The sequence below is a fragment of the Nicotiana sylvestris genome, chromosome 11 (genome assembly GCF_000393655.2).
Source record: "Nicotiana sylvestris chromosome 11, ASM39365v2, whole genome shotgun sequence".
Taxonomy (NCBI): domain Eukaryota; kingdom Viridiplantae; phylum Streptophyta; class Magnoliopsida; order Solanales; family Solanaceae; genus Nicotiana; species Nicotiana sylvestris.
The window spans coordinates 14395466-14412378 of NC_091067.1; the positions used below are offsets into that span (position 1 = coordinate 14395466).

The following is a 16913-nucleotide window of genomic DNA, read 5'->3' on the forward strand; positions in this document are numbered from 1 at the left end:
ATTTAGTGAATTTCTCAGAATAAATATAAGATTTTGACTAAAACAATCGGGTTGGTTTACCTTCTAGCTTCACGGTTACTGTCGAGTGCTACAGTCAAACTTAGAATCTCGTAATTAAATATTCGCAGATGCATTCCGAAATATTGTAAGGGTAAATAGCAATTAGAGTTCTCTTATTCTTAGATCCTAAATTTTTTCTGGGGCAATCAGGTTTCTTTCTAATTGAAATCCCAGAAAATGTTCAACGAAAACTACGTGTCCCAATCAGAAACCAGCCCAATCAGTAAGTGGAGAACTGAAGAGCTAACAACTTGTTTGGATGATTACTTGTTCTATTGTACCTTATCGTTGCATTAAATACAATATTTATATTGACTGTTACTTAAATTTTTTTGTATCGTAGACTGATTTGATGTGGTCATGTTATTGACTTTTTTTCATCTTACCCTTCTTTATTATTAAATAATTCTATTTTATCTTTATCCTGCCTTTTATATATTAATTCTACCTCATACCTTACTTTTTTTTTTTATTTTATAAAATTACAAGTTTATTCTTCATGTTGTTGATGTATGACATCATAAAACGATAACAAACAATACAATCTATCCAAACATTAAATACATCAAAACGATACAGTACAATACAATACAATACAATACAATACAATACAATACAATACAATACAATATGAAACAATATGAAAGAATGCCTAACAACCATCCAAACAAGCTGTAAATAAACATAAAATTAAAAGTTTTTTTTTTCCTTTCATTTCACACATTAAAAGTTCATATAATTCATACTAGCTATACCAAAAAAGCTGTTTTGGTACTTCGTTTCTTATGCTTGGACAAAGGAATATGAAACAGTAAATCCGAAACCAAAGAATGATGTTAAACGCAGTACCAGAAAGCAAAATAATCAGCAAAAAAAATAAATACTTTATGCTATTCCTACAGTTTGTCATTAAAAGAATAAATTACCAAATCTTTTTCAATCGCCGTCCAAATTTAATGTGCCACTTCTCAATCCACTTGTATTCCTTTGGCGAGATCAAGCTTTCCACATAATTAATGTCTCCCATATTACAATGTAGATCGTATATACCAACTTTAAACCGACGATCATGTATCATAAAAACCAGTAATTCTTTATTCTCGGTCACGAGAAGGCGCGCTGCAAATCCCCAAGGCGAATATATTTTAATTTTTTTTATGTCAAATAAGACTGTCCATGATTTCTTTACTCCATATTCCTTCATCATAAATTCCTCGTTTTTATCATCATCCAAACAAGTCATGATCCTACGAAGACATTCATTTACAACTCCTAATCCAACTGTAACATTCTCTCGGTGAGCAGACTCAGGGACCAGTAACTTATGGAAGGTTTCAGTGATGGGATCAAAATAAATTACATGGTTACGAGTTCCAAAGTAGGGTTTTTCTACCCGTACCATATAGTGAATTCGTTCATGCAGTGTAACTCCACCTCTATTTCCACCTCTTCTGACTGAGCGGATGTCATAAGGGAATTCGAGTCGCCTCCACTTTTTGTCTAGAAGGCTAGCAACTATGACAAACCCACAAGTTCGGGTCAGATGGTCCATAATCAGCACAGGCTTGTAAACTGAAAGATTGAGAGGACTGATGATGCACCCTGTAGCTTCTATATACATTACATCCTATAGATACAACAAATGTACATATAATATTCCTAGACAATAGTATTGTTTACTATGTGAGTCCATACTCACTTTTAGTGCATGCTCACTAATACAAATATGGGTATGTGCTCACTCATGTGTATGGTACTAATAAATGAATGGCCAGGATGTGTTTATGTGTTCTAATCCAACGGTCAGGATTAGATCTTCTGATATGAATATCAACAGCTATAATGCTGCCACATCACTGTCCACTTATCAGCATCAATGTGTTTTCAGTTTGTCTTCTTCTTCTTTGCTTTGATGCCTCGTCTGTTCTTCTGTCTGTCTGTCTCTGTGATGCTGCTGCTTCTTCTGTTCTTCAACATCCCCCCTCAAGGTGGAGGGGAGAGAATGGACCCCCAGCTTGGAAAAAAATCTCCGATGAGAACCCCCAGATAAGGGTTTGGTAAATAGATCGGCGAGCTGAGATTCTGACGGAACAAATGAGAGAGAGATCAATCCGGACAGAAATTGTTGACGAACAAAGTGACAATCCAACTCCACATGTTTGGTTCGTTCATGAAAAACTGGGTTACGAGCTATGTGAATGGTGGCTTGGCTATCCGAGTGTACATGCACTGGTAAAGTGGGTGGTGCTGATAGATCTGCAAGCAATCGGACTAACCAGGTGATTTATGCGGTCACCCTTCTCATAGATCTGTATTCCGCTTCTGCGGAGGACATAGAGACGGAGATTTATTTCTTCGACTTCCAAGAGATTGGAGCTCCACCAAGGGTGATGAAGAATCCACTAACAGACCGGCGAGAATCTCTACAAGCCGCCCAGTCTGCATCACAAAAAGCGAGTAGATCAAAGGAGGGATGTGCAGTAAGAAAGATCCCCTGAGAAGGGTCAGTGCGCAAATAGCGGAGGACACGCAAAGCTGCAGAATAGTGAGACATGCAAGGGCGTTGCATATACTGGCTCAAACAAAGGACAACGAAACAGAGGTCCGGCCTAATATTTGTTAAGTAGTTGAGCTTTAACAAGATGGCGATAAATGGTAGGATCAGACATAGGCTCTCCCATATCAGCTTGCAATTTAGAGTAAGGGTCGAGAGGTGAAGATACAGCAGGACCTGTGCAGTCAAATTCAGCCAAAAGTTCCAAGGTAAATTGCCTTTGCCCTATTATAAAACCATGCTTTTCTCTGAGAATTTCCATACCCAAAAAATGATGAATTGGACCAAGATGTTTTACTTTGAATTCTGAGTGTAGAAAAGCTGCAAGTTGTGCAATTTCTGTGGTGTCATTACCTGTGAGTAGTATATCGTCCACATATACAACTAATATGGAGATTAAATCACCTGATTGCTTGAAAAAGAATGAATAGTCATTGAGAGAGCTGGAGTAACCTTTGTAGCTCAGAGCCCCAGCTAACCTAGCATACCATTGCCTCGACGCTTGCTTTAAACCATAGAGTGACTTCCTTAGTCGACAGACAAGATTAGGTTGAGAAGGGGACAAACCTGCTGGGAATTTCATATAGACCTCTTCTTGCAGATCCCCATGCAAGAAGGCATTATTAACATCGAGTTGTGACACATTCCACCCCTTCTTAATAGCTACAGCCAAAATACATCTGATAGTAGTCATTTTTACCACAGGTGAAAAAGTTTCTGAATAATCTATCCCTTCTCTCTGAATGTCCCCCCTTACCACCAACCTAGCCTTTAGCCTTTCAATTGTACCATCTGAGTTATGCTTCACCTTGTACATCCATTTACAGGGTAAAGCTTTCTTCCCTGGTGGTAAGGATATAACATCCCAGGTGTTATTTATCTCAAGTGCTGAAATTTCAGCATCCATGGCCTTTTGCCAACCAGGATGCATAGAAGCTTGAATGAGGTGCTGGTTGTCTATAGAAAGAGCATGGAAAGAAAAGATATTTGGCTTGAGAGGTTTAGATAGACAGGAACTAAGGTCGGATAGGTAGATGCTATTGCAAATGTAATCATTTAAGTAGGCTGGTCTCTGAGTTACCCTGTCAGATTTTCTGACTGGTGGAGGTGGAATTGGAATAGGTGTGCTGATTGATGAAGGAGAAAATGATCTGGAAAGGATGGGTGAGTAAGAAGGACATGAAGTAGAAGCAGAGTCTGAAGGTGTTAGGTTGATGTCGGTTGAAGTAGAGGGACCAGGACATGTAGAGGAACTGCTAGGTGAGGAGTGAGTAGATGTAGGTGAAAAGGTTGGTAGAGATTTCCTAGAAGAGTATTCTGTTGAGTTATGGGTTAAGGTATCTGGTGGAATAGTATCCTGGGGAAAAAAAGGAAAATTAGATGTGAGGGGTGAGTGGAAAAGAAAAGGGAATTGATCTTCATGAAACCTAACATCTCTAGACACAAACACCCTTTTAGTGTCAAGATCCAGAACCTTGTAACCTTTCTGATGTTGTGCATATCCGAGGAACACACAACCTTTTGCCCTTGGTTCAAACTTCCCTCTGTTGTGAGACAAAGTTGAGACATAGCACAAACAACCAAAACTTTTGAGGGATTCATAGCTAGGCTGTTTACCAAGCAATACCTCATAGGGTGTTGATCCATTCAGAACCTTAGAAGGGATTCTATTGATCAGATATGTAGCTGTCAGTACACATTCTCCCCAGTATTGGAGAGGCACCTTAGATTGAAATAAAAGTGCCCTTGCTACTTCCAAAAGATGCCTATGCTTCCTCTCAACCACTCCATTCTGTTGAGGGGTAGAAACACAAGAGGTTTCATGTATAATCCCTTCTGATTCAAGAAAACTTGCCTCTAGTGAACCTTTTCCTAGTTCCATGGCATTATCAGATCTGATTTTCTTAACTTTCAAGTTAAACTGTCTCTCTGTCATGCACAGAAATGATTTCAAAACTGAAAAAGCATTCCCCTTAGAACTTAAGAGAAAAGTCCAAGTGGCTCTACTATAGTCATCCACAATAGTCAAGAAATACTTATAACCATTATAAGTCACAGTCTTGAATGGCCCCCATGTGTCAATATAAATCAAATCAAAGATAGCAGAACTTTTAATATGACTCAAAGGGAAAGGCATTCTGGTTTGCCTAGCTTGAGGACAGATGTGGCACACACAATTAAACTTAGAGGGAAACTTAATGAAAGGTAGTCTTCTCATTACTGAAAAGGGCAAATGCCCTAGCCTAACATGCCATTGCTTTACAGTAGATGTAGCAACAGCAGCTAAAGGTACTGAAAAGGAAACAGAAGTAGAAATAACACTGGAATTTCTCCCTTTTGGAATGGAAACTACATATTTTTTCTCTCTTTTGGGAGAGATAGACTCTATTCTAGTTGGCTGAAACAGGTACAATCCATCTCTAACTTCACCAAAAACTTGTCTCTTCCCCACTAAAGGGACCTGCAATAGACACCCATTAGAAGTTAGATTCAAAGAACAACTGAATTGAAGACATAACTTATGAACAGATAATAAGTTATATTTGAAAGAAGGTACATGAAGCACCCTATGAAGAACCATATCAGGCTGAATAGACACACTTCCTATATGTGTAACACACAACTGGAATGAATCAGGTAAGCTAATGTGCAAAGGTGCAGGAAGAGGAGTAAGAGATAGGAAAGAATTAGCATCAAAACACATATGTTCAGAGGCCCCTGAGTCAATTATCCATGTTTTAGTGTTGAAAACAGCAAGACAAGTTCCTGTGTATTGGAGTATGGTACCAGCTATAGCATTAGCATTGATTTCTGATGTTGTGGCTGCTGCACTTCCAATTTGCACTTGCTTGATTATATTAACCAATTCTGACACTTGCTCCTTACTGAAAAACTGGTTTTGACTGCTGATATTTCCTTCACTAGATGTGTTGTTCTTCTCTTGACCTTCTTGTCCTGTCACCACTGCATTTCCCTTTATGGCAGGGTGATAATTTGTTGATTTTGTGAATTGAAAATCATCTGGGAATCCTATTAGTCTGTAACATTCTTCCCTCATATGCCCTGTTCTCATACAATGACTACAACTCACATTAGGATTGTACTTTGCCTTCTTTTTGAACTTTTGTTGCATGTTCTGAAAATTCCCCTGTTTCTGAGGAGTTCCCCATGATTTCTGAATATTGTTCCTTTGATTAAACTTCCCTTGAGGTCCTACCATAAAAGATGCAGCATTTGTTGGATATTGTGGGCTAACAAATATTTCCCTCTGACTTTCATCTTGCAGGAGGATGGAATAGGCATGATCCATATTTGGAAGTGGGCTCATCATGAGGATGTTGCCTCTTGCATGTGCATACACATCATTCAGTCCCATTAGAAATTGGATGACTCTCTGATCCTCTAGGAACTTGGCTACCTTCTTCTTCCCTTCACACACACAGGTACAAGTGCATCCTAGATGTGAGTTCAGGGAATCTAACTCATCCCATAACTTTTTCAGAGTTGTGAAGTATCCTGCAATACTGCTGTTTCCCTGAACTGTCTTAGTAACTTCCTTTTGTAGGTGGTAGAGCTTGGCTCCATTGGATTGTCCAAATCTATGTTCAAGACTATTCCAAAGTTCTTTTGCAGATTTGGAATAGATTACACTGTCTCCTATCTCTTTGGTTAGAGAATTTAAGAACCATGAGGTTACCATGTCATTGCACCTACTCCATTGTGCATGATCCTTTGAATCCAAGGCAGGCTCATCACAAATCCCATTGATGAATCCCAGCTTGTTCTTGGCTGACAATGCAATCAGCATTGACCTTCTCCATCCTGGGAATCCTCTTCCATCAAAAGGTGAGGTCACAAGAGACATCCCAGGGGCATCTGAAGAGTGAAGAAAATAGGGATGGTTGACATCATGATTGACTGCTTGACTTGTTGATCCAGAAGGAGGAGTTACTGAAGAATCTGTTCCAGTCATGGTGATAAAACAAGTTGAGTTCAAAGAAGAAGATTAGAAGTCAAGCAGTGAATTTTAGAAGATGGAGTCCAGTCAGAAGAAGATTAGAAGATGAAGTTCAAGCAGATTTCTGCTCTGATACCATGAAAGATTGAGAGGACTGATGATGCAGTGAATTTTTCTTCTCTTGTATATTCACCCTGTAGCTTCTATATACATTACATCCTATAGATACAACAAATATACATATAATATTCCTAGACAATAGTATTGTTTACTATGTGAGTCCATACTCACTTTTAGTGCATGCTCACTAATACAAATGTGGGCATGTGCTCACTCATGTGTATGGTACTAATAAATGAATGGCCAGGATGTGTTTATGTGTTATAATCCAACGGTCAGGATTAGATCTTCTGATCTGAATATCAACAGCTATAATGCTGCCACGTCACTGTCCACTTATCACCATCAATGTGTTTTCAGTTTGTCTTCTTCTTCTTTGCTTTGATGCCTCGTCTGTTCTTCTGTCTGTCTGTCTCTGTGATGCTGCTGCTTCTTCTGTTCTTCAACATAAACATTCTTGGAAGAGTCAAAACAAAATCCCCCAAGTGACACTGGGGTGGTCAGGGACTGCCATGATGATCTCATTATGGCTTTTTCTATACCTATTAATTGTGGTAGTAACACTATGGCGGAGGCTAAAGCAACTGAGTTTACAGGAAAATGGTGTAGCCAAAATGGATACACTAATTTTTCTCTCGAACTTGACTCAATGGTTATTGCTGATATGCTTACAAAATGAGACACCAACAATTAGAATCTCAAGCTGGTGATTGATATAGCATCTTACATTGTTAAACATGCTAGATCTAATGTCAAGCATTGCTTCAGAGAAGGTAATCAAGTAGCAGATTGTCTTGCAAAATTGGCTACCACCACAAATCAGAGGAGAGTGTTTCATTCATTCCAACAACTGCTCAATAGTGTAAAAGGACCTTTCCTCTTAGATAAATGGCAGCTTCCTAGTATAAGGACAAAGTATGAAAAACCTAATTTCTTTGTAAGTTAATATGTTCATAGATTCTCAGGAAGGTGGGCTTATATATGAACCTCCTTTCCTGTTATTTTTTGGGTGATGGTATCACCGTTGTTGTAATTTCTGAGGTAAGGTCTGTGGGGTCCATACCTTACCTACCAAAGAAAAAAGGAAAGAAACGAAAATGAGATGATTGCCGAAACTTACGGCTTAGGCGGTGGACAAAACCAATTTTTCTAAAGTTGATTTTCTGATTGAAGATTCCAATCTTTGATTGGTTAGAGGTGCGATGACTTCTCCTATAAATAGAAGTATTGAATGTCATCTCGAAGATACCCAAATAACGAGAGAAGCAGAAAGCAGTGAGAGTAATCCACAGATTGTTGTCTGTGAGATAACTAGTGAGTGATTGTAATATTATAGTGAGGTATTTTAAATAAAGAGTGTTATTTCTTTCAAAGTTGTAGTAGTCTCTTGACACTACCGAGTTGTAATATTATAGTGGTAATATTGCTCCGCTCGAATATTGTATTTTACCCCGCTAAAATATTTGGTATCATTATTACTCTCTTGTGTTATTATTATTTGCTGTGGATATTATTCCTGGGCGGGATTATTATTTTTTATCCCAACAACGTGGTATCAGAGCCATGACAAATAATGGTCTGCTATCTTTTCAGTACCCCCGTCTGACAAAAGATAATTATGAGAAATGGTGTCTACGTATGAAAGCCATTCTTGGCTATCAGGATGTGTGAGAAATCGTAGATAGAGGGTATGCAAAACCAGATAATGAGGAAGCTCTGCCTCAAACTGAAAAGGAAGTCTTGGCAAAGACAAGGAAGAAGGATCAACAGGCCCTCACGCTCATCCACCAATATTTGGATGATGTCATATTTGAGAAGGTGGCAGATGCTACCACCTCAAAGGAAGCTTGGAGGATTTTACAAAATTCTCTTCAAGGAGTTGACAAGGTGAAGAAAGTAAAACTTCAAACTCTAAGGGATGATTTTGAAGCTTTAAAAATGAAAGAATCGGAATGCATCTCGGATTATTTTTCAAAAGTGAAGGCTGTTGTAAATCAACTAAGAAGATACGGGGAGGACATAGAAGATGTCCGTGTGGTAGAAAAGACCCTTCGCACTTTAACACCTAAATTTGATTTTGTGGTGTGTGCTATTGAGGAGTCTAAAGATTTAGACTCTATGATGGTGGAGCAATTGGAAGGTTCTTTACAAGCCCATGAAGAAAAGATCAAAAGGAGAAAAGAAGTGCCATTGGAGCAACTTCTTAAAACTCAGGTATCATTCAAGGATTATGGAGGTGAAACAAGCTATTGAGGAAACGGACGAGGATGAGGCCGTGGCGGTCATGGAAGAGGAAGAAGTAACGGTAACAACTTCAACAATGAAGTTAAAATCCACCAAACATTCAGAGGTCGTGGTTGTGGAAATAGAGGAGGAAGAGGACATGACTACTACAAAGAAATAATGAACAAAGGTATGACAAATCAAAAATTGAGTGTTATAATTGTCATAAATTTGGCCATTACTCTTGGGAATGTCGTAGCAATGTTGAATAAAAAGCTAACCTTGTTGACAACAAGAAAGAAGAAAATGAGTCAACGTTGTTGATGGCACTCAAGGAAGAAGACAGAGATAATTGCAGCTCGTGGTATTTGGACAATGGAACAAGCAATCATATGTGTGGATGCAAAGAGAAGTTTGTGGAGATTAATAAAACAGTGAGAGGTAATGTGTCCTTTGGAGATACCGCAAAGGTTCAAATCGAAGGGATATGTATGATTCTGATCTACTGTAAAGATGGTAGTCACAAGTTAATTCAAGATGTTTATTATGTGCCAAAATTAAAAAGTAATATTTTGAGTTTGGGCCAACTTCTTGAAAAGGAATATGATATCCACTTGAAAAATATGCATCTTTGACTTAGAGATTCAAGTGAAATTCTAATTGCTGAAGTGCATATGACAAAGAATAGATTGTTTTCTCTGAATCTTAAACCAATTGATGCAAAGTGTTTGAAGGAAAATGTGCAAGATGAATCATGGTGTTGGCACATGCGATTTGGGCACTTGAATTTTGAAGCACTCAAATCAATGGGAGAAAAGAACATGGTGCATGGGATACCATCAATCAACCATCCAAATCAATTGTGTGAAGCTTGTCTTCTTGGGAAACATGCAAGGAGGAGTTTTCCAAAGGAAGCCATGTCAAGATCAACCAAGCCGCTCCAGCTTGTCCGCACTGATGTGTGTGGACCAATCAATCCACCTTCTTTTGGTAAAAGAAAATACTTTCTACTTTTCATTGATGACTTTAGTAGAAAGACTTGAGTTTATTTCTTGAACCAAAAATTGGAAGCTTTTGTTGCTTTTAAAAATTTCAAAGTACTTGTGGAAAAAGAAAGTGGCTATGAAATTAAAGCTCTACGGTCCGACAGAGGAGGCGAATTCACTTCAAACGAATTTAATGACTTCTGTCAACTTTATGGAATTTGTCGCCCTCTAACGTTACCTTATTCATCTCAACAAAATGGTGTTGCAGAGAGAAAGAATCGAACGATTCTTAATATGGCTAGATGTATGTTGAAATTTAAAAGTATGCCCAAGGAATTTTGGGCCGAAGCTGTTTCTTGTGCAGTTTATTTGAATAACAGGTCTCCAACAAGAAATGTTAGAGATCAAACCCCTTAAGAATCATGTAGTAGAAGAAAACCAAGTGTCAAGCACTTAAAAATCTTTGGGAGCATAGCCTGTGCTCATATGCCACATTAAGGGAGAGCAAAAGCCTGACGATCGATGTGTCAAGCATGTATTTATTGGCTACGATACAAGTTCAAAAGGCTACAAGCTATACAACCCAAGCAGCGACAAGGTGGTGGTAAGTCGCGATGTTGAATTTGATGGAGAATTGGCATGGAACTGGGAAGCTCAGGAAGAAACTTCATATGATTTTCTTCCATACTTTGGTGATGAAGAAGAACCAGAAATCGTGGAACCTGTGCAAGATACAACTCCACCTCCTTCTCCAACCAATGTTTCATCTCTCTCTTCTCAAGAAAGTTCAAATGAACAGCCGCAAAGGACAAGGAGTATTCAAGAGCTCTATGAGGACACATACGAAGTTACTAATTTTGATTCTTTATATTGTCTCTTTGCTGACATTGAACCAATGAACTTTGATGAAGTTGTTACAGATAACAGTTGGAGACAAGCCATGAAGGAGGAGATTGAGTCAATAGAGAAGAACAACACTTGGGAGTTAACAACTCTTCCCAAGGGTCATCGAGCAATTAGAGTGAAATGGGTATACAAGACAAAGAAGAATGTTAATGGAGATGTGGAGAGATACAAGGCACGACTTGTGGCTAAAGGCTACAAGCAAAGGCAAGGCATCGACTATGAAGAAGTCTATGCACTTGTTGCCTGCATGGAGACGATTCGTTTGCTGATCTCTTTGGCGGCGCAAATGAAGTGGAAGATTCATCAACTAGATGTCAAGTCAGCCTTCTTGAATGGCTATCTTGAAGAAGAAGTCTATGTTGAACAGCCATTAGGTTTCGTGGTCAAAAACCATGAAGATAAAGTGTTACAGTTTAAGAAAGTTTTATATGGATTAAAGCAAGCCCCACGAGCATGGAATAGTTGCATCGACAAGTATTTTCAAGACAATGGGTTTACTCGTTGTCTCCATGAATATGCTCTTTACCTTAAAGTTCATACTAATGGAGATATCTTACTTGTTTGTCTTTATGTTGATGATCTTATTTTCACGGGTAATAACCCAAGTTTGTTTGAAGCTTTCAAGAAAGATATGTCTCGTGAATTCGAGATGACAGACGTAGGGCCCATGTCATATTACCTGGGCCTAGAAGTGAAGCAGATGGAAGATGGAATTTTTATCTCTCAAGAAAGCTATACAAAAGAGATATTGAAGAAGTTCAACATGCTCGATTGCAACCCTGTGAACACACCGATGGAAAGTGGGACAAAATTGTCCAAGTTTGATGACGGAGAAAAAGTGAATCCCACATTCTTCAAAAGTCTTGTGGGAAGTTTGAGGTACTTGACTTGTACCAGGCCAGATATACTTTTTGCAGTTGGAGTAGTAAGTCGCTTCATAGAGGCTTCTACCTCTACTCACTTGATGGTTATTAGAAGAATTCTTCGTTACCTAAAAGGTACGATCGATTTTAGGTTATTTTATTCTTCTTCTAATGATTTCAACCTTGTGGGATTTTGTGATACTGATTATGCGGGAGATATTGATGATAGAAAAAGTACAACTGATTTTGTATTTTTCTTGGGTGATTCTGTTATTTCTTGGAGTTCAAAAAACAGTCCATTGTTACTCTCTCGACTTGTGAAGCCGAATATATAACAACAACATCATGTACCTGTCATGCTATTTGGCTAAGAAGATTATTAAAGGAGTTCATTTTGACACAAATGGAAGCTACAGAGATTTGTATTGATAACAAATCAGCACAGGCACTCGTGAAGAATCCAGTGTATCATGATCGAAGCAAGCATATAGATACAAGGTATCACTTCATCAGAGAATGCATTGCCAAAAAGGAAGTCGAGCTCAAATGTGTGAAGTCTCATGATCAAGTTGCAGATATCTTCTTAAAGCCTCTCAAGTTTGAAGATTTTTAGAGATTGAGAACAAGACTTGGAATGAAGAAGAAAAATCAAAATTAAAGGAGAGATATGTGGGGTCTATACCTCACCTACCAAAGAAAAAAGGAAAGAAACGAAAATGAGATGATTGCCGAAACTTACGGCTCAGGCGGTGGACAAAACTAATTTTTCTAAAGTTGGTTTTCTGATTGAAGATTCCAATCTTTGATTGGTTAGAGGTGCGGTGGCTTCTCCTATAAATAGAAGTATTCAGTTTCATCTCGAAGACACCCAAATAACGAGAGAAGCAGAAAGCAGTGAGAGTAATCCACAGATTGTTGTCTGTGAGATAACTAATGAGTGGTTGTAATATTGTAGTGAGGTGTTTTAAATAAAGAGTGTTATTTCTTTCAAAGTTGTAGTAATCTCTTGACACTACTGAGTTGTAATATTATAGTGATAATATTGCTCCGCTCGAATATTATATTTTACCCCGCTAAAATATTTGGTGTCATTATTATTCTCTTGTGTTATTATTATTTGCTGTGGATATTATTCCTGAGCCGAATTATTATTTTTTATCCCAACAAGGTCTAGTCCTCCTCTTGTGCTTTTTTTAATACAACACAACCTAGACGGTTGTCTGGGGAAAAAAAGAGTCCCCCAAGTGGAAGATAGTCATCGCATTTCAAGTCGTCAAGCTAAAGCACTTTTGTGCAAATTCGTGTGGCAGGATTCCACAAGTAAATATGCTTTTTTGAATTGATCAGTATAAGACCATGACAAGAACCCAAAAGCTTACAACTTTCTATACCCCGTATTTTCCTGAATGGATAACTGAGCTTTTCTATAGTGAGTTGTTAGTTTATGATCAAGCGAAAGTAGGGTATTATTATGGGATTTTCCTCCGTTGAAAAGGATGAATCGTACAGCCCGATGATCATTCCTTCTCGTCGTCGTTGATTGGAGAGCTGGAATTTTGGACATGAAATCCAATAACACACTGCTTTACAAACACACTTGAATCGTAACAGAGATTTCACGGGTAAATATGAGAGAATAATCATCAAGATGTTGTTGGGTAGACCAGCCATTGGTCTGTTTTAGGGTTGAAGCGAACGTTTTTTTCTTCTTAATTTGGTGGAAAGGCTGCGCTAATGTTGCCACATTTGCCTAGGGTTTTCTGTTCTATGGAATAAGAAAAAACACACTGCGGATAATTTATATAAGAGTAAAATATTACTTGTAAGGTAAGAAATAATAAAAAATCTAATTTTATAAGGTAAGGATTGATAATTCTGCAACATTTCTTTGTTAAAGCAGACCACATTCGGAATGAGCATTCACATTTAATATACTTGAGGAATATAGAACTCCTGCAATATCAATCTTTTCTTTCGGTACATATTTACATTCTTTATCAAAGAGACGCAAATTGTAACAATTTAGGGGTACATGAAGCTTAGAACAGGAGTACCTTGCCTTTACGTGAAGTTCACGTGGAGCCAGTGGAGAAGCCACATTGTCGTAAGGGTGGTCAATTGATCACCCTTCGTCAAAAAATTACACTGTAAATATATGTAAAATATTACGTTTTAAAGGTATATAATATATATTAAACACCCTTTGTCCTAATTTTTTTTCACTTCTTTAAAATTTGAACGCCCTTGACAAAATTTCTAGCTTCGTCATTGCCCGGAGCCACAATACTTAAATTGATAGTTTAGTCCCTACTTATATTGTTGATCTCACAAATATCCCACTAGTTAGTTTGTTACAACATATTTTAGATTCCCGCTCTAGATCTTTCCGTGAGCATCTTATAAAATACTATTTTTATCTTCTAAGTAGGACTGAATAAAATGAATTAAAATCTATTTTCTCCCTTAAATACTAGCAAGCGCAATATTTATAATCTCAAGGGTAATATATGTAAAAGGAAATTAACCATGAATTTGACAACACCAGTAAGCAGAAAGTTTAAAATCTTTTGTCACCGCCACAAGTTCTTAAGGAATGAACTAGTAAAAGATCGCCATAAAGTTCTCAAAGCTGAAAAAAGGCAAAATTGTCTAAATAGTATGGTTGGTAGTAACATCTTGTCACCAGTCGATACCCCACCACAGGTATGACAACAAAGTAAGTTCCCACAACAAAAGCATCACTCCATCTGTGTCAAAACCAAAAAAAAAAAAAAAAATCAAAATATTTTATCAGAAAAACATACTAAATAAGCATGTTTCACTCAACCTCCACTTCCAACCAAGAGGTTGTCAGTTAGAGTCTCCCCAAGAGCAAGGCGGGAAGTTCTTGGAGGGAAGGATGCCGGGGGTCTATTTGGAAACAACCTCTCTACCCTCAGAGTAGGGGTAAGGTCTGCGTACACACTACCCTCCCCAGACCCCACTAAGTGAGATTATACTGGATTGTTGTTGTTGTAGCACCTACAATAATCAGAAGTAAAGAAAAAGCTGGAGGCAAATGGCTCTAAAGTATCAAAATCTATTTGATTGGTTTGCGTTATTACTGAATTTACTTATATATATGAATAACAACTGAATTTGAGCACCATTAGATTTGAGCTCTTAGAGGCAAATGAAAGTATTGGTGTTAGTGCATTTTAAAATTAAAATTATAATATTAAAGTGTATTATTTTTTGTGAGATAGTGGTTATAAATTGGGAAGAAAGTGGTCATTATTTTAGTGTAACTTTTGAAACCATTAATGTCATGATCTACCACTAATTACCCACTAAAAATTATATTTTATAACCACCAACCTATGTTCTACTATTTTATTATCCCACTATCTTATTATTTATTTCATGGAAGCCTATAAATAGTGGTGTTTCCTCCTTGTAGTGTAGATGAAAAAAATATGATAGTGAGAATGAGAAAAGTTTTGTGGTATACATGAAAAAGGTGTGGTTGGCATTATAGAAAAGAGAGTTAACAAAAGGAGAACATCTAAGTCTCCAACGTATTCTCTGTAGAAGAGAATATTATTTTTGTTGAAGGAAGGTGTTCATTTTTTGTGGAGCTTTGGACTCAACAACTTGTCTAGAGTTTGTTCGAGTCATACGATATTGCCGGGCTATTGTAACTTAGAGGGAACAAGTCAAGAGTATTACTGCTAGACCAGTGAAGATGCTACCGCAGTGGGCTTGAATCTCCTTAAAGCGAGCGAGATATCTGCGCCTCATTTATTTTTCTTAAAGGGAACAAGTCAAGAATATTTATTTATTTTTCTTCATCATATTTTTCAACTATAATTACTTGTAATTTCACCCAGAGAAAGAACTCATTTGCGCACCCAGTGGGGATAGTTCTTGTCTGATTTAGGTTACCTTGTTTTCGGAGCAAGTTATGTAGACAATATGAAAGAACTCAACTGCCAGCACAATTGAAAGGGAAAAAAAATTTAAGTTCTGTAATAGTACCTTTTGCTTTTTTGCTTGTGCAACATCATTTTGTTGAGGAGAAGTCCCAACATCTTCATTGGCAAGCTTAAGTTGTAAAGAGGTCCCAACGTCTTCATTAGCAGGCTGCACACACATCGATTAATCTTAAAATTAAAGCTGAAGGCGACATGGGATGCAAAATATATGCATGTAGTTTAAGTATAGAGGAAAAATACACTTACTTCATCAGCTGACTCGTGAACACTTTTAGATTCAGAAGATACACCTTTCCCTGCATTCTCGATGACGTTATCCTTAGTTTCTCCAAGTGCAGAGGCTTCTTCTACATGAAGTTCAACACTGGGGAATTAGAAACTTCTCAAAACTTGTAAGAACATGATATATTTATGTCAAGTCTCTCCCCATCCCCACCCTAGGGCGAAGCTACTTTATGCGAAGGTGGTTAATTGACCACCTTAAAATTTATACAGCGTATATATAAGGGGGGCGAAAATTCCTGGTTCGACACTGCACCATTGATGCCTTTTGGCTGTTGTTTGTCAAGTGTTGTCTTCTCAAAAGAGCCATTTTGATCATTCAGAGTTTTGACTTCATTGTCTACAACAGATCTTTGGTTCTTTATCATCTTCTTACGGGCTTCTTCTTTTTGCAATTCATTCCACGTATACTGTGGAATTGTACAAAAAGCAAGATCAACGATAGGATAATAATTTTATTTGAAAGGGAAAAGAATTGAATGACAAAATTAGATTTGAGAAGAACCAAACTCACCAACACCCAATCACTGTCTTTCATTGTAAGAGAAATCACGAGCAAATATCAGTGTCTCCCCTTGGCTGGTGAGCTATTCCCTAAACAACTTGAATTAATTGAAGAAGCAAATCAGTTTAGGCTCATTAATTATATTACGAAGATCATTTAGAGTTCATTTTAAAAAGTACTATATGTTATCATACCATATTAAGATATCAAGATCAGCACGACTAACAATTAAGTAACATTTAGTAAAAACAAAAAGAGCATATAGATCGACGGATGTTAGTACGTGCAGGTTGCATTCTCTTTTTGTTTAACCATATGTTACTCGGAACCTACTTACCACTAATCTAGATTCGTGCTGTGTAGGTCTATACCATGCATCAAAATGCATGATGCCTTTTGATTTGTAAAAGCATTTTCTTGAAGCGCTAATAAACTTAAAGGAAAAGCTTTTAATTTCAAAATCAAAGTTTCACACAATCCAG

At 37.6% G+C, this 16913-nt stretch overlaps 2 protein-coding genes across 3 annotated transcripts; both read right to left on the reverse strand.

The window, feature by feature from the left end:
- Positions 1 to 982: 982 nt before the first annotated feature.
- LOC104248597 (F-box protein CPR1-like) lies at positions 983 to 1681 on the reverse strand. The gene has a single exon (XM_009804892.1). The coding sequence runs from the start codon at positions 1679 to 1681 to the stop codon at positions 983 to 985; it is 699 nt and encodes a 232-aa protein (XP_009803194.1).
- Positions 1682 to 14331: 12650 nt separating this feature from the next.
- LOC104248596 (uncharacterized) lies at positions 14332 to 16531 on the reverse strand. Of its 2 annotated transcripts, XM_009804890.1 has the most exons (5): positions 16441 to 16531; positions 16183 to 16336; positions 15891 to 15991; positions 15688 to 15792; positions 14332 to 14417 (listed from the first exon to the last, which is right to left on the reverse strand). In XM_009804890.1, the coding sequence occupies exons 1-5, from the start codon at positions 16462 to 16464 to the stop codon at positions 14409 to 14411; spliced, it is 393 nt and encodes a 130-aa protein (XP_009803192.1). In that variant the 5' UTR covers positions 16465 to 16531; the 3' UTR covers positions 14332 to 14408. The 2 variants fall into 2 exon arrangements, with proteins under 2 accessions (XP_009803192.1, XP_009803191.1); XM_009804889.2 differs by lacking the exon at positions 14332 to 14417 and having other exon boundaries at positions 15148 to 15792.
- Positions 16532 to 16913: the final 382 nt, after the last annotated feature.